Source organism: Pelodiscus sinensis, unplaced genomic scaffold (genome assembly GCF_049634645.1).
Source record: "Pelodiscus sinensis isolate JC-2024 unplaced genomic scaffold, ASM4963464v1 ctg79, whole genome shotgun sequence".
Lineage (NCBI taxonomy): Eukaryota > Metazoa > Chordata > Testudines > Trionychidae > Pelodiscus > Pelodiscus sinensis.
The window spans coordinates 477,665-500,674 of NW_027465938.1; the positions used below are offsets into that span (position 1 = coordinate 477,665).

Consider the following 23,010-nt stretch of genomic DNA (forward strand, 5'->3'; position numbering starts at 1 on the left):
TTTGGTTAAAAGTATTTTTAATGGATACATATATGCTAGTAAGTTTTCCATTCAAGTAATTCAAGGAGACTCTGGTCACAGATTTTTCTTTTCTGGGAAAGTCATGTGGTCCGTTCACCTCTGTAACAAGAACAACAAAAATTATGAACACTCTGTATTATTCAAAGAGATAACAAAAATTCAGCAGCTGATCAAGAAATAGTCCACAAAAACTCTTACTATCAGAAGCTGCCTTGAGTTGAAAGCATCAATATACCACTAGAGATAACAAGACCAAATTAATGCTTTAAACTCTCAGAAACCATAGGGCTGTTCACAACACCTTAGAGTGTTAGTAACCCATTCATGAACATGACGCTTTTCTTTGAAGTTGCTCCTCAATTAAAAAAAAATCCGTAAGAATTGAAGATGTTACTCACGTTCTACAGTAACTATGGTTCTTCAAGATGTGTATTTCTATGTGAGCTCCACTGTATCCACATCCTTGAGCTTGCCTTGAGGCTATCAAGCACTGCAAAGGTAAGCTGACCTCAGTTCCTTCTCTACCACAGACCCTACAAAGCACAGGTGAGAAGGGATGGTCATGGAGCACCCATAAGGAAATATCTCAAAGAACCAGTTACTGCACAAAGGAAAATAACCCTTTCTTCTTCAAATATTGTTCCTATGGGTGCTCTATTTTAGACAACTCTACAGCAGTATCCCTCAGAGGGTGCAGCTTTGGAGTCAAGACTATTACTTATTGAAATACCGTGGATCCAAACATAACATCTGATGCTGAGTCATAACTGATAACATAATGCTCTGCAAAAGAATGAGCAGATGCCCAAGTTACTGTTCTGCATATTTCTGTGATGGGGGTGTTTTTTTATGAAAGCTACAGAAGTGGAAACAGACCTCATGGAATAAAGTTGAACCCCAGATGGAGGTTGAAGACTGAGGGTACAAATAGCGATAGGTAATGGAATTCAATAGCCACCTAGAAAGTCTTTCTTTTGAGACTGAGGATCCATTAGACCTCCCTGAAATTGAAAGTACCAGTTTAGGAGATTTTCTGAAAATGTTTGTTCTATTCAGAAAGAATGCCAAAGCTCTCCTGACAATGAGCGTATGTAATATTGTCTCTCATGGTGTGGCTTTTGGAAGCATATTGGGAAATGTATAAGTTGATTTATGCAGAAGACAGAAGACACTTCTGGGAGGAACTTTGGGTATGGTCTCAGTGTGACCTTACTCCTAAAAAAACATTGTGAAGGGTGGGTGTGCCATTAGAGCCCCTATTTCTCCAATGCACTGAACCATGATGATGCATATGATGTCTATTCATATGAAGATACATAAGTGACTATGCGGCTGTGAGTTCAAAAGGAGGCTTTTTAAGGTACTTGAGGACAAGGTTAAGGTCCATGTTGATATTGGATGACTGACTTGTGGAAAAAGGTTACCCATACCCTTGAGGAATCTTTTTATTATAGGATGAAGAATGTTTTCATTGTGGAATAATGTATAGATAATCCTGATATTTTAGATCTAGCACTTTTGTTTAGTGCTAGTGGGATGTGGAAGCAATGTGTTTTGAGTTATGGTTATGTCATACCATATTTTGAATCTTTTTCATTTCTACATATACATGTGGGCTGTGTCTCGACTAGCCAGTTTTTCTGGAAAATCAGCGCTTTTCTGGAAAAACTTGCCAGCTGTCTACACTGGCTGCCTGAATTTCCACAAAAGCACTGACTTCCTACTGTAAGAAATCAGTGCTTTTTGCGGAAATAGTATGCTGCTCCCGTTCGGGCAAAAGTCCCTTTTGCACAAAACTTTTGTGCAAAAGGGCCAGTGTAGACAGCTGAGATTTGTTTTCCGCAAAAAAGCCCCAATTGCGAAAATGGCGATCGGGGCTTTTTTGCAGAAAACGCGTCTAGATTGGCCATAGACGGTTTTCCGCAAAAAGTGCTTTTGCGGAAAAGCGTCCATGCCAATCTAGATGCTCTGATCTGAAAATGCTTTTAATGGAAAACTTTTCCATGTATGCTCTTTCTTTTCTTATCTCCTTTTCTGCTCTTCTTTGAGCAGGACTTTATATGTAAGAGAAATTGTAGGAAAGGCCCCAAAGAGACTCATGTTCCTTTGAAATAGGAAATGATCTCCTAACAGATGATTTGGAGACAGACTGTGAACATTTTTTGGTTTTGATTGTGGCAAATAGGTCTATTTTTGGGACCCTCCCCCCCATGCTGAAATGCATTTGGAGTACAATAGAGTTCAGTACTCATTTGTGTTCTTGTGAGAATGTCCTGCTGAGAGTATACATTTTGACAACATCCTCATAAGGGTGTGTCTAGACTACAGAGTTTTGTCGACAAAAGTGGACTTTTGTCGACAAAACTATATCTGCATCTACACTACAGCTGAGTTCTGTCGACATAACGTCGACAGAACTCAGCAGTTTTGTCGACGCTGGTAAACCTCATTTTACGAGGCATAACACCTTTTGTCGACAGAGTTCTGTCGACAGAAGGTGTTATTGCATCTAGGGTTGTGTCTAGACTACAGGGTTTTGTCGACAAAGCAGCTTGCTTTGTCGACAGAACTGAATGTAGTCTAGACGCTCTTTGTTGATAGAAGCTTTGTCGACAGTATCTGTCGACAAAACTTCTGTCGACAAAAGCCTGTAGTCTAGACGTACCCTAAGATCGAAAGAAAGAAAGAAAGAAAGAAAGAAAGAAAGAAAGAAAGAAAGAAAGAAAGAAAGAAAGAAAGAAAGAAAGAAAGAAAGAAAGAAAGAAAGAAAGAAAGAAACGATTATCTCAAAGGTACTGCCTTTCATCATATCAGGGATGGCTACTCCCAAATTCACTCATCCTGCAATGAAGAGTCCTCAAGGGCATGGGTGATCTCTTCCCACTAATCAGATGTTCTACATCACTATTGAATCATAATCTAGTTGTGAAGTGCTTGAGAAACCCTCCTTTTGTGTCAAAAATTGATAAAAAAGGAAGCAATGTGTAAGAATGGTTGTTTTTATTTTTTACATCAGCAAAGTAAATTCAAGGACACTAACAATTAGTATTTTATACAGTGCTATCTATGGACAGAGGTGTCTTAGTGATATGTCATTTTGGTATCTTTACAAATGACTAGTGGTCTTTTACTTTATTTCATTTTGCAATTTGTAATCTAAATCATAATGCTACAGAATATTGCTTCCAATGTACTATGTAAGCCCTGTAAAGACTGAAAGATTATATCTGTAATGCTTTGACAACAAATTTGTTGGAACAATATAGAAGAAGCCACCTGACATGTTTGGAGAAAAAGACAGCAGGTTAAATTGTAGTTGGAGCATTTAAATAGAGAAATCTGAATGGATGTTTGATCATTTGCAGCAAATGCGTTAGGTGATGGATGGATTGCTGTGATGTTGTCTGTAATACAGGCTACAGCACATAATTCAGTGGCGTGTGATTGATTCCACTTATTATCTTGGGTTTAACGTAGCATGATCCAAGTTTGCAAGACAAATATATGAACTTCAATTTACAGATAGGGTTCAGGAGACAGAATGTGGGTTATGTGTTTCAAGAGAAATTTGCTAATAATTCTTTGATTCCTTGTGTTGACAAAGAAATCATGACCTGAACTAACAACCTCTAGAAGAAAATGAATAATTCAAAGAGACTGGTTCTTTGCTGTATTTTCTCTGTGATTAATAAAAGCTTTCATTAATGAAATCAATGTTCAAATAGATATAATTTAATCGTGATGAGTCAGGTCTGTAGAAGTTGCTAGTGTGCACATACACACACATACATACACAAACACGTTTTGTGGGCTTATTTTGCTAAACTTCCTCTGGTGAACTTGAGACTGTTTAATTGCAAAATAACTATTAAAACTAACCTAAAATTGTTCTTGGGGCTTTAATTCTATTTTACTTTCAATGTTGCCATATATTGGGTATAAATATTGATAGGAAAATCCCTTTTCACTTATTACTAAGTGCTGAAAGTGAAGTCTCAGTCCCTTCAACACTGTATCACAGTATGCTCCACATGCCTGTGTGTGCTTTAAAACACCGATTCAGGAAAACTCTCAGAGGGTACGTCTATACTAGCCCCCTAGATCGATCTAGAGAGGCTAATGAGGGCAACCGGAATTGCAAATCAAGCCCAAGATTTAAATATCCCGTGCTTGATTTGCATGTTCCCAGCCAGTTGCCATTTTAGAAATTGACTAGCCCAAAGTAACTGCCCGTGTCTACACATGGCAGTGAAATGGGATTCCGATTTAAAGCCCTAACTCGAATTAGCTCGTATTCCTCCTGCAATGAAGTTTACCAGCTAATTCGAATTAGGGGCTTTAAATCGGAATCCCGTTTCACTGCCATGTGTAGACGTGGGCAGTTACTTCGGGCTAGTCAATTTCTAAAATGGCGACCGGACGGGAACATGTAAATCAAGCGCAGGATATTTAAATCCCGGGCTTGAATTACAATTCCGGTTGCCCTCATTAGCCTCCCTAAATTGATCTAGGGGGTGAGAGTAGACATACCCTGAATTGCCCTCAAACTGCTACTGTAACCCTACTCCAAATGAGCCCAGAGAATGGGCCAAGACCAGAGCAATCCCTGGTCCCAGGGATGCAAATGGAGGCCTTCCAGAAATGTGTTGGATACTATGCAGGATCCAACTCTTGTGTCATCCCAGTAAATTCTGTCCCTGCTGCTTACATGGAATTGCACTGTTTTCTCTTCTGAAAGGAATCAGAAGACTATACAATAACTATTATTTGTAGAGAAGCAGAGGCCCAATTTGGGCCTTATACAATCAAAGTAAAAGACAAGCTTCAATTAATTAGGAACTGGATTGTGGTTTTTTGGTCTTTTTGGTAGAACTCTTTAGTCAAAATGTTTAGCACTGCTACTTTTCTAGTGTTCCTGAGACTTCTGCTTCTTCAACATAAAATACGCTGTTTACCTTTGCCAGATGTGGCTGGTAGCACCCATGCTGATCTGCAGTATTAAGGCAATAAAAGTCTTTTCTTTACATAGTCAGTTCTTTTCATGGTAGAACTGTGAGGTAGTTTAATGCTTGTTAGACTGATGGCTGATCATGGAGATGTCCACTGCAATAAGAAATGAATAAAGATTGTTTTGGAATTTCTTTCACATAATAGAAATATAAAAAAACAACAAACCTTTTGGAAGACAGTCTTTGGAAACAAATTAACTTACCAAACAGGCATTTTCTTGAGGGAGCCTGACACATCGTTGGCTAGGACATCAACAGAGACATCTGCAGAATGTAAACCTCCTGGTTGGTATGTGAGTAGTGTATGGTAACCACATTTGTGATCACATCATTAGTGTCAGAACATGACATGCATATTTATCTTGCATTAGAGCCTTCTGTTTTTGTAATCTCTTCTTTGTGAAAATAAGTACAGACAGCATGAATACAGTCAGTGGTGCCAATTATAGCTGGAAAACCAGCCTAGTGGAAAAGATTTCTTCTTTTTCAATCCTTTGCTGGTTGAAAATCACAGGAAGCTGAAGATGTGTAAAATAAAATAAAGCTTGGTAACAGAGAGGGCATTAGGCAAGGAAAAACTGTTCCTGGATCATTACCAAGAATAAGGTATGATACTCACTGATTGGTAAAAACCCAAAATAGTTTCTGCTCCTTGATTAGATGATTGAAATTCGACAAACAGGAACAAGCATATTTTCCTCTGTCAGTATCCTTGTTTACATGACAAACAACTATTCTGAAAAAACGGCTGGGGAGAAACACCTATTTGCACAATTGTTTTTAGGAAAGTAAGAAAATGCTGAAAATCAAAAACAGAGTATCCATTTCTAATTCTTGTTTTGCACTATTCGTACAACTCTAGGAGTAGAAGGTATTTTTATTACTCATCTCACATATGAAATTCCTCTGACTGATTTCTGTACCAACCCACTAATGGTCTCTGTGGTCAATATTTTGTCCCCAAAGGAGCCCATGGAGCTTTGAAATAAGAAAGTCAGAGGCATATGTATAGAATTTGGCCCTATGAGTTTACCAGAGGCGTAAAGGTATATTAGAATTCACAATCAAGTTTTGCCAATATTTAGAACTAGTCATCAATAACTCAAGTCATTCCTTTTGTAGACCTTTAAGAATTAAATCTAGGTGCAAAAAGGAATTGTATACGTGGGAAGCAAAAAAGTATAACCTGTATCTTTGTCACAGATGTTCAAAGAAGTTGTTTTGTGATGCACAGGGGCAGAGAAGCCTGCAGGTCACATTTTGCAGAGGGTATTTGATGCCAACACAAGTTAAGGAGTAGCAGCATTACCTAGAACCACAAATGGTCAGGAAATGTACGTAGTTCTCCTGTTTTGTCTTCTTCGGTTACAGTGTCTGAGCCTCATTTGCACACAGATATTCCAATTATGTCAAACAGTGCAAGAGATTTCTGCTGACAAATATTCACTAGGATGAAACAACTAAGCTGTTTTTCATTGCAATCCACAGTGGGATTTAAATGCTTTAAATTCTAAACTGAAATTCTAAATTAATTCACAGGACAAACACTCCCGCTGCCAATAAAATGTTCATGAATAATGACCACCATTCTTTGCCATATTTAAGAAAATAAAACAGAAAGGAAAATAAATTCCAAGGGACAGAACAGAGAGTTATTTGGAAGAAGGAGAGATGATTATAGCCTAAATAGCAAGTTGCCTTAATACTACTTACTAAGGTCACATGAAATTTAATCAGATTTCTAAAGGACCCATCGAAGTCTTCAGCAATGAATGTCAAATGTTGAAATTATGTGGAGTGATAGATTCTTGCTTATTGCCAAGATTTTGATGGAAAACTTTTAACATTTTTAAGAGTATATGAGAGAAGTTTACACTTTTGTTACTGACAAATATGTTATTAAAAAAGAGTTCCTGTTGAAAGTGCATTTCATGCTAAATTAAATCTGGTTAACAACCCAAACAGTATTATACTTTATTTGAAAAAAGCCCACACCTGTTAAAATTGTTCCACATTGTGGGAAGTTTTGAGAAGATGAGCTTCCTTATTTGCATCTGACAAATAGATGCACATAAATCTGAGTACTTGCACCTTTAATTGCCTAACTCTAGATGCAAACTATGCAATTACGGGCAAAAGTATTTAGATTTACACTGCAGTATTCATTCTGCAGGCACAAGAGAACTACCCTTAGTTGTCTAACCAATTATTTATTTTGGCAAACTTCCTCTACAATGCAGTATGTACTAACAGCACTACATAAATGATGAAAAATACTGAAAGCCTTAGCTGCTTATTCTGTGCTCTGATGAATATGCTAGCCAGAGGATGGCACATTGTATTTCATAGACAACAGAAAACATATAAAAGAACTGCATGTTTTCAAGACAATAAAATGTTCTGAGACACTGCATGTGCCTGAGAATGGGGTGGTACGTGACTGTCTCTGAAGACTTACACATGAAGGGATTTTCAAGGATTTTGTGGTGTTCCAACTGATGAGGACAGGGTAATATACACTTGTTTCTCTAGTCTTGTAAAAAAAATTTCTTTTAACTTACACTCAATGCATCTGATTAGTAGTAGCGTAATTTAGTCCCCTTGCAAATAATCTACCACTTATAGCCACAAATATCTAAAAGACAGTGAAGTTGAATCAAAAGTTATTTTGATTCAACTTACTCTATGCATGCAATGTCCTACTGAGGAGATGGAGGGTGCAGTAAATGAAGACAATCTCACATATTGACAGCCAAAATAGCAATGACATGTCAAAAAAGGTCAGGCATGCCTCACAATATAACATCTTAACAACAGACTACTAGAGCCATCCCTAAAAGGTTATGCTATCTGGAATGTATACGTGGAAGTAAAGAGCAGCACTGTTTTGGCTTTCATTGACACAGCTGCATAATGGTAGTGAATTTCCTAGACATATTACAAGCCTCCTCAATATGCCCAACTGGAAAGCTTCAGAGCAACCTTGTACTGTTGACCTCTTCTGCTGAATCAGTGTCCAGTGTCTCCAAGAGCTCCGCCAAGAGAAGCTTATAATGACACTGAACCTGGGACTATCTAGTTGCAAACCACTGAGTGCCTATGTAAACTGAGACATGCAGAGAAAATGCTGGGGAAGGGCATAGAAACTGAATTACAACAGTTTTTTTTAACAGAAAGCAAATATTTAGATTCTCTTAAATATTTAGGATTATTTTTTAAAAAATCTTGAACTAGAGACAACTGCTCAAAATCTGCTTTAAATATTTATTGTGAGTCCAAAAACAAAGAAACAAATCATCCTGCATTTGGCAATAGCAATGCTGACACTGTAGAATCTGCTCTACACCATTTGCATAAGTATTTACAACTATACTCACCAAATTATATAATTCAATTAAAGTAGACCTTTACATCAATACAAAAACAGTCACACAATATAAACCAGTTGTAAAACTGATGCAGACATAATTCTTATTTACCATCTGCAGGGACAAGGATAATGGAATGGCATATTTGAAGCTCAACTATGTTATAAAACTGTCATAGTTTTAATTTCAATGCAAAATGGGAGATACATAAATCCCAATTTCTTCTAATACCTCAAATAATGCTCCTTATTAGTCTCCAATTCAGACCTCCTATTCTGAGAAATATTTTCTAAAATAAACTACATAAAATGAACCCCATAAAATGAATGCAGGAGAGATAATTAGCTTACCGTAGAAGGTTCTGAAGCAGAGGTCAGATTTGTATAATTTAGAAGTAACACTGTGGGATTCTAGGTACTAGAAGTTGAACAATTTTAGAAACTTTCAACTGATGACATTCATGGAAGTTAGGTTAATAGAAGCCCTGTAGTCCTTAACATGAATTCATGCAAGCATTTAACAGTTCCTTCTACCAAAAAGTAAAGAACCTTGCACTCTGTGAAACACAATTTCTTCTTTCCAGATCATATTTTCCCTATGCAAATGATAGATTAAAAATCAGAAGTGATGTAATAAGATGAAAAGATTTTACTTTTTAAAAAAGTTTTCTCTAGTCGTAGATTTTTTTATGTAGGGTTTCCTATATTCTAATAAAATATCCCCCAATTTATTACATTTTTAAAGTTTAGCAAACTAAACAAGTGTGGCCAGCCTGAAGTCTATTACCTAAATAAGGCATACGGAGTTCTACAGTGCAGCCTCCTACATTTTTATGCAAATTTATGGAACACAGGAGACTATAAGTCCCATCATATCCTGATCAAGATGGAACATTGCATGATTTTCTTGATATCCCTTCTTGCCCACCATTTCTATGATTGTATGATATAATCTGTAGTCTGCATAGAAGACATATTGCAAATGAAGTACCCAAGCTCTTGCTTCATTTTGTGTTAATTGAAAGCCTTGCTGATCAAGAACTCTAAATTTTTGCTTGTGTCAATGGGAGTGCCAAAGCTTGCAGAGTTGATCCCTGACTTCTACACTAGGAAATTATTTCAAAATAATAACTCCCAAAATAACTATTTTGAAATAGTGTTTCCACACTACAGGGAAGCCTTGAAATAAGTCCGAGGCAGGCTCTTTTAATGTAGATGCACTACTTGACTTAGAGCCTCATTAGGGAGTAATTACTTCAACTAACTCAGGGGATTAGTTATTTCAAAATAGCAGCAGGAACATCCACACCACTGCTATTTTGAAATAACTATTTTGAAATAAATGTTACTTCCCATTGAATGGAGGAGTTATTATTTTGAAAAAATCTTATTCTCAAACCACTGAACCTGAGCTAATGGCTTCAATTTTAGATAAAATTTATAATTACGAATGAAAAAAAAATTTCCTCATACAGAAATGGACCTTTTAAAAAATCCAAGATAACTTTTAAGCTATTAACTCTCTTAAGTGCTGAGGGTCCATTTACCAATTGTCATTTTGGTCATGCCTATTTTGCAGATTGGTCTACCACAACAAAAAAAAAGCTTTTTTTTAAAGACAAAAACGTCAAGCAAAATGACATCAATATTGTAAAATCTAAGTATTATATACAGCACTGATATGCTCAATGTCCATGCATTTAAATTCCTTTGTATGAAAATTTATGTTGATTATGTCTTCAGACTGAGCTTTCAGCATACTCACCCCTAACAAGAAGTTCTGCCTCATCTGATACACTGTCTGCTGTGGTCTGTACCCTGCAGCCATATCTCCCAGCATGCATCAGAAGGATGTTCCTGATCATTAAATCTGCAGAGGATGCTTGCTGAAAGAGGGACGAAGTGTGAGTTTAAAATGTTGTAAATCTGCCCAATTCAATGTGGTTTAAGGGGGCTCTTTGCATAATGTGGCAAAATCCCCGTTGTAGGTTTTACAGATTATATTAAAATAATTATCAGAATACAAATACCACTTGTTAAGGAATGCAGGGGGAAGTGATTTTAATAAAATTATCCACAGAGATTAAAGGGCATTTTTAATGTCTAATATACTTAGAAAATAATTAAAGAAAAACCTTTAGATTGCTTAAGAAATAATTACCCACACATGCTTACATGCACAGAGAAATGCTTTCCAAATGGACAATAAATAGCAAATGTATTAACTAAACCAAACAAATAGTTCATGTGCAATTGTTAGTTTTGAAATGACTCCTGTACTGGTAGATGAAATACAGGCAGTCCCCGGGTTACGTACAAGATAGGGACTGTAGGTTTGTTCTTAAGTTGAATTTGTATGTAAGTCGGAACTGGTACATATTGTAGGGGAAACTCTAGCCAAACATTTCTCCAGAGCTCAGTTTTATTCTCCCACACCTCACTTCCCTCAGTCCTTTATTCTCAAGCTGAGGTGTCTGCTGAGAAAAGCCACTCCGCATCTCCCTGGTCTGCTGGGGGGGGAGGGTGCTAGCTTCACGTCTCCCTGGTCTGCTGGGGGGTAGCAGCTAGTGTGGGGTTGCCTCACTCCGTTTGTAAGTAGGGATCCGATGTAAGTCGGATCCATGTAACCCGGGGACTGCCTGTATTATTAATGAAATCAGGCAGGGAAATAGGACTACTGTGAGAAGAGATCCCATTTTCTGTGTTCTGAGGAATAGTGTTAATTGCAGTTATTGGCTCTTTTGGGAGGAGACCAAGTTTTCTGGAAAAGTTTCTGATGATTAATGTTCAGGTGGATAACTGAAAATTAACAAAAAATTGAATAAGTGCAAGAAATGCCCTGCTCTCCCATCCACTTTAGAATTTGTATGTACTTCCAGGTGAAGAGCGCACTCCACTAATGACTGACTAAATAAAGAACATGAAATAATGGGAGTCCTTGCTTTTGTTTGTCAAAGTTCTAGTCAACAGTGATCAGTGTCCTCAAAAACTGTGCCTGGAAACTAGCAAGAAGCTAACAATTCAACTGCCCTTTGGAGCATTAGTAGCTGTGTATGAAAATTTGTGCTATTTAATAAATTCAAGTGATGCTTCTAGCTTCTGGATGCCCCAGACAACAGCCACACGAAAATCTGTTGTCATAAATAGGAATTGTTCCATTGGCTTGAGTGGGCCTTAGAGATCACACCTCCACACATTAATGACTTAATGCTGATTCTTTGCTCCTTTGCTAGGGGAAGGGATATTTCTCTTTGGGTGACAGACTTTCATATTCAGGAGGTCAACATACCATTCCAGTTCCATTTTTCACCTGTGCTTAAAGTATATGCATATGTGACTAGCTCGTGTTCACAAGAATTCTTTTGTCGTGTTTTAAACTATGACAGCAAAACTTCCATACTCCATTCCAATTAGGTTTCGATTTCATAATCATCAAAAAGTATGTCCAACACAAGTATAGAATCATACTATTCTAGCATAGTAGCATGTTAGCAGTGTAACTCCCAATTCCCCTATTAACAATAAGAACGATCTTACATTTTATAATGCTTTCCCCTATAGAGGGCTTGTCAAACTTCTGTGCTTGTGAATATGATAAATGAAATTGAGAGCCAGCACAATGTATAAATATCTTTGAAATTCAATACTGAAAACTTAGAAGGAACCTTACTGGTGCAGAAACCTCATGCTGATCCTCTTTTAAGAAATACTGAGTGCTCTCAATTACTACTGTTTTCAGTGGGAGATAGGAATGAAGCCTATTTTGAATATGCAGAGGAATACTGGATAAAGAGGTCCTGTATGGAGTATAGGAATGAATTTTATCCTTAAGTGTAGTCTACACATACTTTTTGTACTAATTTAAGTATTTCATTTAAGGATGTTATTTTTTATGGGCCTAGTTTAATTGTACCTCTCCTAGTGCAGATTCAGGATAGTCTGTACTACTATATGCCAATACAGTTAACACAACACAATTTTTATGTATAGGCAACCCTTATGTAGTACAGTAATGCAGCCACTTCTGGGTGGCACTCAATTAAAAAGACAACACCCTGCAATACAACAAAATAAGCAAAGCAGTTACCAGTACCAAATTCAATTTGAACTACAGACTGAATTAATTAGAGATGTGCAGGAACCAAACTTTCTGTTTTGAAGGAAATTATTGATTTTGAATGTTGATTTCATTCCCAATCTGAATTTATGCATCACATTTGAAATTTCCCATAAAACAATTTTTTGAAAAATAAACATAATTTGAAATTAAATTTAAACCTTTCAGTAGGATAAAAATCTTGACTTTTTAAAATGTTATATTAAAATTATAATCTAAAATAAAAATCCAAAATAAAATAATTTTGAAAAAAAAAAAAAACCCTGAAGCATTTCATTTTGATTAGGACATTTTCAAAACTCTTTTGTTTCAACTTTTTTTAAACTAATTTTTTTTTCAAAACTGGTATGTCCCTGGAAAGTTTTGCTTTTCATTAATTGGCATTTTCTGATGGAAAACTGTTCAACTATACTAAGTTTACACTACTAGGATCATGCTTAATTCTCAGCACCTAATCTATGATTAAAAATACATTAGGGTTTCTAAGATATAGCCCACAAAAGGTCTAATTTAAGAGCTGTTCATCTACGATGGGAATAAAAATTAGAGGAAGACCTGGTGCAAAGCGTCATAAACAGTGCAAAATCTACATACGATGCTTTCTCAACATAATTTCAAGAAAGTAATAGAATATACGATTAGAATATACTATTAAAATAGAATATACTATTTAAAATGACCATATAATAAGGACAATGCCAATATGCACAGAATTTGCAAGAGACGGTTGTGGTTTGGTGTGTCAGAGGTGACATAGTCTTGCTGCCAATTTCCCAACCCTGGCAATGTAGCCATCATATAAAACCCATCATTGATTTGGTCTCAAAAGCCATCTCTGACAGCCAATGGTAGCTTACACACATAGTAGACGACACCTTGTATATATTTTTGGCTAGAACTCAGAATTTGTTGTGCTGTATATATATATATATATATATATATATATATCATTAGCATATTAATAACCCATGGTTAACAGAATACTTCATTTTACTGATAAGGGCCATGGATTAAAATTTTGAAGTTTCTGACTTCTGGTTCCATGTTCAATTCAAGCTGATTCCTATATAGATTCCTATCTCCATGGTAGCCATGCACTTATCAGGAGCTCAGCTACAGTGATGATGATATTTGTCCTTTAATTCTGCAATATTAATGAATGTACCCATTAATCAGCTTTTATGATATTTGATTGTTCTAGTCTTCATGTTCTGGATTGAAAGGCGATCACAAGGTATGGCTAGAAAGAAAACCACCCCACTATCATATGGTGGAATTGGTTATTACTGTTATTTGTATTATGGTAGCACCTAGGAATCACAGAAAAGGATCAGTGCTGGGGGCTGTACAAACACATAACAAAGACAATATCCTTCCCCAGAGAGTTAACAACCTATCACTCAGAAAGGCCGCAACAGGTGGATGAAATAGAAAAACTGGATGGTGGTAAAATGCAGGATAAGATAACGACACATCAGATATAACAGTGATTTGCAGGCACCAATAGCCTATGTTTTAAAATTTAGGAATTAAAATTTAGGTAAGAATTTTTAAAATAGGAAATGGTAAGCAGGGAGAAAGCATGGAAATGTTGCTTGTTGGAGAAGTAGACAGATGGATGACTGAGGCTGCCATTGGTACCAGGGAAAATGCAGGAGAAAATGGCACAACGAACTAATATATCTGATAGTAGAAAGTTAAGATGTTGCTTTGCCCTCTGAAGTTTCTGACACTGCTGGAGGCAGGATACTTTAATGTATACATCAATGATCTAACCAAGTACAATTCAGAAATTCTATGTTCTCTTCTGAAGTTTCAGAAAGTCTCTTACATCACTCTAATCTTTGCTAGGAAATATTAGCATTTGTCAATAGTTGAACAGAAAAGAAATACACACTATTTCATTTCTATAAGGAGTTGATTTAGGGATAAAAAGTTTTTAATTTTCCTAACACAGTAGTGCTTGTTAGGCACGAAACATGGATTACTCAAGAAGATGAATGTTTCTGATATAAACTTCAGGCATTTAAAGGATAAGACTGAAATCAGTCCACATTTCAGTATCTCCTTCGAGTATAATCTCCATTTAATATGGGCTTTCTTCCGAAGGGGGAAGAAAGCATTATAGATAGCAACTTTCTTGTTTAATTGCTAAGGAGTTTTCTCAAAATCTTTGTTGTCACTCTAACTACTACAGGGTTTGTAACTATATGAATCCTAATATTCTCATCAGTAAAATAATGTGTATTTAATCTGCATGCCTAAATAAATCGATAAATTGGCAGCAATTGGAAGTATTATTGCTATAAAAAAGGAAGACAAGTGCAATAAAATGGATCCCTGTGAAACATTTATATGTATTACAGAATAACAGCATGTGTGTGGGGAAGAAAATAAAGTTTGCTTGTTTTTAATATAAATTGATCTGTGGTTACTAATTAGTGGCCTGAAAATGGGAGGTGCTAAGTAGTAATCCCAGGGTAGTCCCCAGGATTTACAGGTGCTCAACATCTTGGAACTGGGCCACCTCACTTTCTAACTACATAAAAGTCACTCTAGAGATTTGTCCTCTGCAAATCTGGAGTTCAAGGATACCTCATAATATATCAGTACATCTGCGAAGGTTATAGCTGGTCCTTTAGGTTTAAAATTCTGGATGACAGTACATGTATATTTTATGGAGTTTGGGGCTGAGGAAGTCCTTTTTTAATACATAGTGCAGGGTTTTGAAACCTTGGAAAACCATCAAGAAATAAAGTTTTCATAAAGTAATGAAAATACTGTTGGTGAAGATGAAGATGACATTTCACCGATGCCTGAGGATTGTTTGTGCTGCTCCAGTTACACAAAACAGATCTAAAGTCATCTTAGTTGAGTACTAAACATTTCCCCAGTGTGGGCAAGGAGTTGTAGGTGATATAGAGCTGACCTCAAAGCTCCTACCGTATCCCACTTTTGGCTGCTGGTTTAAGGGGTCTCTCATACCTGGCTGCTCTCTAGGGCTACTGTCAATTGGCAAACATATGAGAACTTGTCACATTGCCTTGATTTACACCAAGGACTAGCCTAATGCTCAAACTTCCCCATGGTAGCAGAAAGAGAGAGTCAATGGAGGAAAGAGGTTAAAAACTGGCATAAAAGCCACCTTTTTGCACACACCCCATTCTCTTTTCAAATTGTGACAAAACTGGCACCAAAGAGGTTAAGTTTTTCAAAGCACTTGTCCTAACTAATTCCACTGTAGTGAATGACAAAACTTCAGTAGATTGCAATGGGAGCAGAGTTAGACCGAAGCAGTTAGTTTTTGAAAATCCTACCCCTGGAATATTACTCGGCCCTAGTAGAAAGATTAATGAATTTGCTTACTGTAAATGGTAATAAGAATGAAATAGACTGCATTTGTATGGGGATTATCATCTCCTGCATTGAAGACAACTCTTATAAAGGATGTATATATGGCCTTAACCTAACGTAAGTTAAAGGTTTGCCTTGGTGGTTTGGATGGGATCTAAAGGTCACAGAGATATCATTCAGAATCCTGTATTTACAGATAAGGAGCAATCACAAGTCAAAAAAATGGAAATGGTTTATCTAAAATATTGTTGCTGGTTAGTTGAATGTTATCTGAATCCCGATCAGACTCATTTTCCCTTATTTCCTAGGAACATTTAACAAATCTCGAGAGCTTCTTCAGCAGATATCATTGACCTTAAGTCAGACCTGAAACTCCTAAAATTTTACCAAACCTATAACCTCAGAAAAGAGATCACAGAGTAGAGATTAACACTGTTAATGACATGGATGAGGGTTGTTCTGGGTGTCTTGAAAGATAGATGAGTATGTTGAGAATGACAAAAAGAAAGTGGAGGAGAGTTAGGATAGTTATGCAAACTGAACCATAAAAGAGTTGGGTTTAGTTTGAGGAAAGGATTGATGTTCAGACTGGTGTGTAAATTTTCCGAAGTGGTTCAATTCACCCTTAATAAAAGCAAAGTACAGTCTTATTGAGAAGTTTCAGAGGACTAGTTGTGTTAGTTTTTATCTGCAAAAAAACCCAAGGTGTCCTGTGGCACCTTCAAAACTAATAGATTTATTTGGGCACAAGCTTTTGTGAGATGCGAGTGGCAAAAGTTATCACAAAGTGGTCTTTGCTCATGAAAGTTTGTGCTGCAATAAATCTGTTAGTCTTTAAGGATTAGCCTACACTACAGCATGAGGTCGAATTAAGATAAGTAATTCCCACTATGTTAATCATGTAGCTGGTGTCAACATATTTTATATCATGTTTCCACACTGTCCACACAGGAGGAGGTAAATGGGAACAAATGCTCCCATCAGCTTCCCTTACTCCTCACGGCAACGAGTTCAGATGCTGGACGGAGCTGCTCTCAGCATTCGATTTACAGGTCTATACTAAACCCACTAAACTGAATGCCAGAAGATCGATCTGTGGAATGTCAATCTGCTGGTGAGTATAGATGTGGCCCCAGATGCCATAGGACTCCTAGTTTTTACAGTCATATTTTAGTTCATGTTTAGGTTTGAAGAAAAATACCATTCAGATTGGAACTCTTTTATAAGGACAGGAGTGCAGCAAAAATTCTCATACAGTAACCATTAAAAGTAACCAAAGCCAGAATCTCCATCTTCTACTTTTTCCACTTCTGTTGCTAAAATAGATTTAACATTTCAATAAGTTCAGAGACATGCTTTCCCTTTGGGTAGGATAAAAGAAAGTTTGTTAGAGTGAAGCAAGAAGAGTCAAAAGGTTTCAAAACTCGATCAGCATGATTTAGAATTGCCTGAGGTATCTGTCAATACATGCTTCTAATATTTTTAAAAGCTAAAATAAGTGGTATCAGGAAATTGCTACTTGTTGTGTGTGTTCTCTTCTAAGAAAAATCAGATCCTGGTTCAGTTAGTCTTTGGGAAGGCTGTATGCTATGACTTAGCTCTTCAGTCATGGTGTCAGTGGACACTTCTCTAGAAGTGCACTTTTAGAACAAATTTAAAAAAACATTGAAAACCACCCAGCTACATAGTGCATTTGGTATCTGAAATGTTTATATCTGCTCAAAATACAAGGTAAGCACCATAGGGCATGAAATATGTCATCTTCTTCTGTGATATGGCTAGAATTGGAAAGGAACCTAAGATAGTTAGTTAGGTTCCCAACTACCTACTGAATTTTAAAGGCAGTTGGGTGTCTAACCTCCTTTGCAAATCCCAGCTTATATGTCTTGACCTGAGTACACTGCTGATCCTCATAAAAAAACATACAAAACATAATAACAGCCATTTTGGATCAGACAATGCCAGCTGCCCCAGAGGGGATGAAGAAAACTGGTAATCATCAAAGGTACCATCCCCTGTCACTCATTTCTAGCCCTGACAAACAGAGTTTAAACAGATAAAATCAAATAATTAATAGTATGGCCAGTAATGCCATTTCTTAGGAATCCTGGTTCTTTTTCCTAGGACAATCAACTATTCTGAATTGTTTACATTATGCTCCAAAGTATCTCATTTATTAGTATATAGGTGGCCCCAGAATCCACAATTGCCATATCAATCCACTGTTTTATCTGTTGCAGTACTGCAACTTATCTTAGGTCACAGTTGTGCCCACAATGCTTCTAATTAGCTTTACCTTTAGGCTGCTGCATGGGGGTAATTTTTCACATACTAATCTATCTATCAACAACATTAGCTGCTGCCTTAGATGTGGTGGCCTAATTTCAGAGGTGAATCAAAGCTCAGGTTACCTGCACCTTTTGAATGTGTAAATTATTCTGCTCTCTTCAGAGTCTCCTTCCACCCCCATCACCATGATATCAGAATGATTTATGGAGTTCACTTATGTGACTTACGATGAATTTATGATGAAAAATTAAAATTTTCATTCCATCCCTTACCTCAGATGTGAATAAAAAATGTGTTAATATTTTTGCTTCTGTTTCGTAAATGATAATAGGTTGTGAGTTGCTTTTCAGGAAAGTAACTTTTACGTGCAGATCTTAAAGTATAGAGGTTTGTACTCATTCTTGCTGTGAGAGTTTAACCATCAAGAGCAGTTGCTAGGAAACCTCCCTAGGAATCTGTCCCTCCTTTACCCATACTGAGATAATTCATAAACTCCCACTTTTTACAGGCTTTTCCCAATTATACAGTATAGCCTACATGCAACAGAAATGGAGCTGGTAGTTTAGTCACATTGTCTTTTCTACTCTTTGTGCAGTAGGTTGTCCAAACCCTACTATTTGTTTCACCCACCTCTGACAGGGAGCAGTCAAATAGTCAGGATGTCACTCTCCATGATGACTGTAATACCCTTCTTTCACTGAAAGACATTCTAACCACATCCCACCTTTACCTGTGTGAATATAATAATCCCCTCTCTTGCAAAAGAACCTAGAGGGCAATCTGGCTGTGATGTCAGACAGGAGAGTTCAATAGGATAAAGAGTCATAAAATGATGTGTCAGCTACCAGATGGAGTTACAAACTTTCTCACCTTGCCCCCAACTCTTCTTTGTAAATCAATAGGGGGAAAATGAATTCTGTAGTCCTTACCGTCAGTGTAATCCTTACTTTGAGTGTTTCCTCTCCCTTTCTTACTATTCCCTATATGCTCACAATCTTTCATCCTAACATTTTCCCTCTTCCCCTTGGCCAGTGACACAAGTTGTTAGGATACAGATATTCAGGCCTTCCTGTAAAAGGCCTATGCTTTAAGAATGTAGGTGTATTCTTATCACTTAGCAAGTTACAGAGGTATAAAAGTAAAGGATGAAAACCACAGTCCTTCTAAATATGGGCCTTTCATGACAGTCTGGCTATGTCTACACTGCTGGCTTTTGCGGGCAGAGAGTATGCTAATGAAGTGCTCATTAGCAACTTCTCACACTTCATTTGCATAATCTCTGCCCGAGGCTTTTTGCTCAAGAAGTTTTTGCGCAAAAACTAGCAGTGTTGACAGATCTGTTTTGCATACAACCCCCCCTTTTGTGCAAGATCTGTTTACCTCCTTTTTTGAGGCATAAAGATCTTGGGCAAAAGGTTTTTTTTTTTTGCGTAAAACGGATCCATCTACACTACTTGCTTCTGCGCAAAAAGCCTCAGGCAGAGATTATGCAAATGAAGTGTGAGAAGTTGCTAATGAGTGCTTCATTAGGAAACTCTCTGCTGGCAAAAGCTGGCAGTGTAGACATAGCCTCTGAGGCCTTGTTCTTAAGCAGAGGTCTTTGGCTAGAGCAGCAGGAACAGCCATAAACTGGGAACCATAGTCACATAATCATGCATCCTAAACCAGTCACATTGAAATAAGGCAGTTTAGGGCTCTTAGAAAGCCAACCGCCTCCAGATAAAGGGAAGAGCCAAGAATATTTAGAGAAATTTGCACTTCTCTATTGTTTATCTGGATGGCCTCTGGTTATTTTATTGTTTCTGTCTGTTGTATAATTAAATTTTCTGGGTGTAAGCCAATGAAGATGGTGGGACATAATTGGTTAGACAATCATGTTACAATATGTTAGGATTGGTTAGTTAAATACCAGTAAAATGGTTGGTTACGCTATAGCTGAGTATTACCTATATGAGTTGCAGGAAAACAGGAAGTCACCCCAATAAACATGGAACTGTTTGCATTTTTGGACTTTGGGCATTGCTGTTTTCTATTCAGGTGAGAATGATCATGGATGTGAGAGGGTAAAGGGATAAACCCTTTAACAAAGTGACACATCTAAGCTGATGTATGTACTAAATATTTGCTAGTTCAGTAAGTAACAGACACAGCACCATCAGAGTTTTGTTCTTTGGTCCCCTGTTTGAGAAACAGTGCAATGCTATTTGTAGATGTCCATAATTAAAGACATAATACACAGTCAAATAAGACAAAATGTCTTGTTAAGATATGCCTTTTGTTTTTTATTGTTATCACTGGTGCATGGGTAATTTTCATAGGTGGGTGTTTAGCATCAGTCACTATAAACTTTTCTGTTGGTGGAATTACTTGGTAGCTTTGTGGCACTACATAGAGTACCAGAATCGTAGTTATACTTAGTACCAGCATCACACGGGTAGCAAGAATGAATACCAAAATCTTATTAAGGTGTGTAAATGGTTTTATTATTAACAAAACCAATTAAAATTATGTTATGAATCTGTCATGGAAACCAAAGCAGTGACGAGGAGTCCTGTGGCACCTTATAGACTAACTGAAGTGTAGGAGCATAAGCTTTCGTGGGCAAAGACCCACTTCGTCAGATGCAGGTAGTGGAAATTTCCAGAGGCAGGAATAAATATGCAGGCCAGGATCAGGCTGGAGATGATGAGGTGATCCAATCAAGGAGGATGAGGCCCACTTCTAGCAGCTGATTGGAGGTGTGAATTCCAAGGGAACAGAAGCTGCTTTTGTAGTTAGCAAGCCATTCACAGTCTTTGTTTAATCCAGAGTTGATTGTGTCAAACTTAAAGATGAACTGTAGCTCAGCAGTTTCTCTTTGAAGTCTGGTCCTGAAGTTTTTTTGCTGCAGGATGGCTACTTTTAGATCTGCAATTGTGTGTCCAGGAAGATTGAAGTGTTCCCCCACAGGTTTTTGTATGTTGCCATTCCTAATATCAGATTTGTGTCCATTGATTCTTTTACGTAGGGACTGTCCTGTTTGGCCGATGTATATAGCAGTGGGGCATTGTTGGCACATGATGGCATATATTACGTTGGTGGATGTGCAGGAGAATGTACCAGTGACAGTATGGCTGATCTGGTTAGGTCCTGTGATGGTGTTGCTGGTGTATATATGTGGGCAGAGTTGGCACCGAGGTTTGTTGCAAGGATTGGTTCCTGAGTTCGAGTTATTATGGTGCGGTGTGTAGTTGCTGGTGAGAATATGCTTCAGGTTGGCGGGTTGTCTGTGGGCAAGGACTGGCCTACCTCCCAAGGCCTGTGAAAGCGAGGGATCATTGTCCAGGATGGGTTGAAGATCACTAATGATGCGTTGGAGAGGTTTTAGCTGGGGACTGTAGGTGATGGCCAGTGGTGTTCTGTTGGTTTCTTTCTTGGGCTTGTCCCGTAGCAGGAGGCTTCTGGGTACACGTCTGGCTCTCTCAATCTGTCAATCTGTTTGGAGCGCAGGTGGTATTCTCTTCTATCCTTCCTGTCAAAGGTAGGGGCCCGGGCAGAGAGAGGTGCATCCTGGAGGTGAATGCCTGGCTGCGACGATGGTGTCGCCAGGAGGGATTCGGCTTCCTTGATCACGGGGTGCTCTTCCAGGAAGGACTGCTTGGAGGAGATGGAGTTCACCTTTCTAGGAGCGGGAAGGCCTTGTTTGGACACAGACTGGCTAACCTTGTGAGGAGGGCTTTAAACTAGGTTTGTTGGGGGCAGGTGAGCAAAGCCCACAGGTAAGTGCTGCATGTGCGGGACTGGGAGATGGGTTGGAAATGGGGGGGACTACGGCGTATAATGGCAACGAGAAAGGAGGGTCAGGGCACAACAGGGAGGCAAGATCAAATCAGTATCTTAGATGCCTATATACAAATGCGAGAAGTATGGGTAATAAGCAGGAAGAACTGGAATTGCTAACCAATAAATACAACTATGATATCATTGGCATTACAGAAACCTGGTGGGATGGGACGCATGATTGGAATGTTGGTATGGAAGGGTACGGCTTGCTCAGGAAGGACAGACAGGGAAAAAAGGGAGGAGGGGTTGCCTTGTATATTAAAAATGTACACACTTGGACTGAAGTGGAGATGAATGTAGGAGATAGCTGTGTAGAGAGTCTCTGGGTTAAGCTAAAAGGGGTAAAAAACGAGGGTGATATCATGCTAGGAGTCTACTACAGGCCACCTAGCCAGGTGGAAGAGGTGGATGAGGCCTTTTTTAAACAATTAACAAAACTATCCAAAGCCCAAGATTTGGTGGTGATGGGGGACTTCAACTATTCAGACATTTGTTGGGAAACTAACACAGCGAGGCCCAGGCTATCCAATAAGTTTCTGGACTGCATTGGAGACAACTTTCTGTTTCAGAAGGTTGAAAAAGCTACCAGAGGAGAAGCTGTTCTGGATTTGGTTTTAACAAATAGGGAGGAACTAGTTGAGAACTTGAAAGTGGAAGACAGTATAGGGGACAGTGATCACGAAATAATAGAGTTCATGATCTTAAGGAAAGGTAGAAGGGAGACCACCACAATTGAGGTAATGGATTTCAGGAAGGCAGATTTTGATAAGCTCAGAGAACTTGTAGGTAAGGTCCCATGGGAAGCAAGACTGAAGGGAAAAACAACTGAGGAGACTTGGAAGTATTTCAAAGGGACGTTGTTAAGGGCCCAAAAGCAAACAATTCCGCTGTGTAGGAAAGATAGAAAATATGGCAAAAGACCAGCTTGGCTTAACAAGGAGATCTTGCACGATCTCAAAATAAAAAAGGAGTCATATAAAAAATGGAAACTAGGACAACTAACAAAGGATGAATATAGGCAAGCAACACGG

At 37.9% G+C, this 23,010-nt stretch overlaps 1 protein-coding gene across 1 annotated transcript in view; it reads right to left on the bottom strand.

Moving 5' to 3' along the window:
• The window catches only part of CNTN5 (contactin 5), a 119,989-nt gene that overhangs the window by 80,644 nt on the left and 16,335 nt on the right, over positions 1-23,010 (bottom strand). The window contains exon 4 of the mRNA XM_075917090.1: positions 10,163-10,283. Coding sequence (XP_075773205.1) covers positions 10,163-10,283 — 121 coding nt within the window. The remainder of the gene's footprint in view (positions 1-10,162; positions 10,284-23,010) is intronic.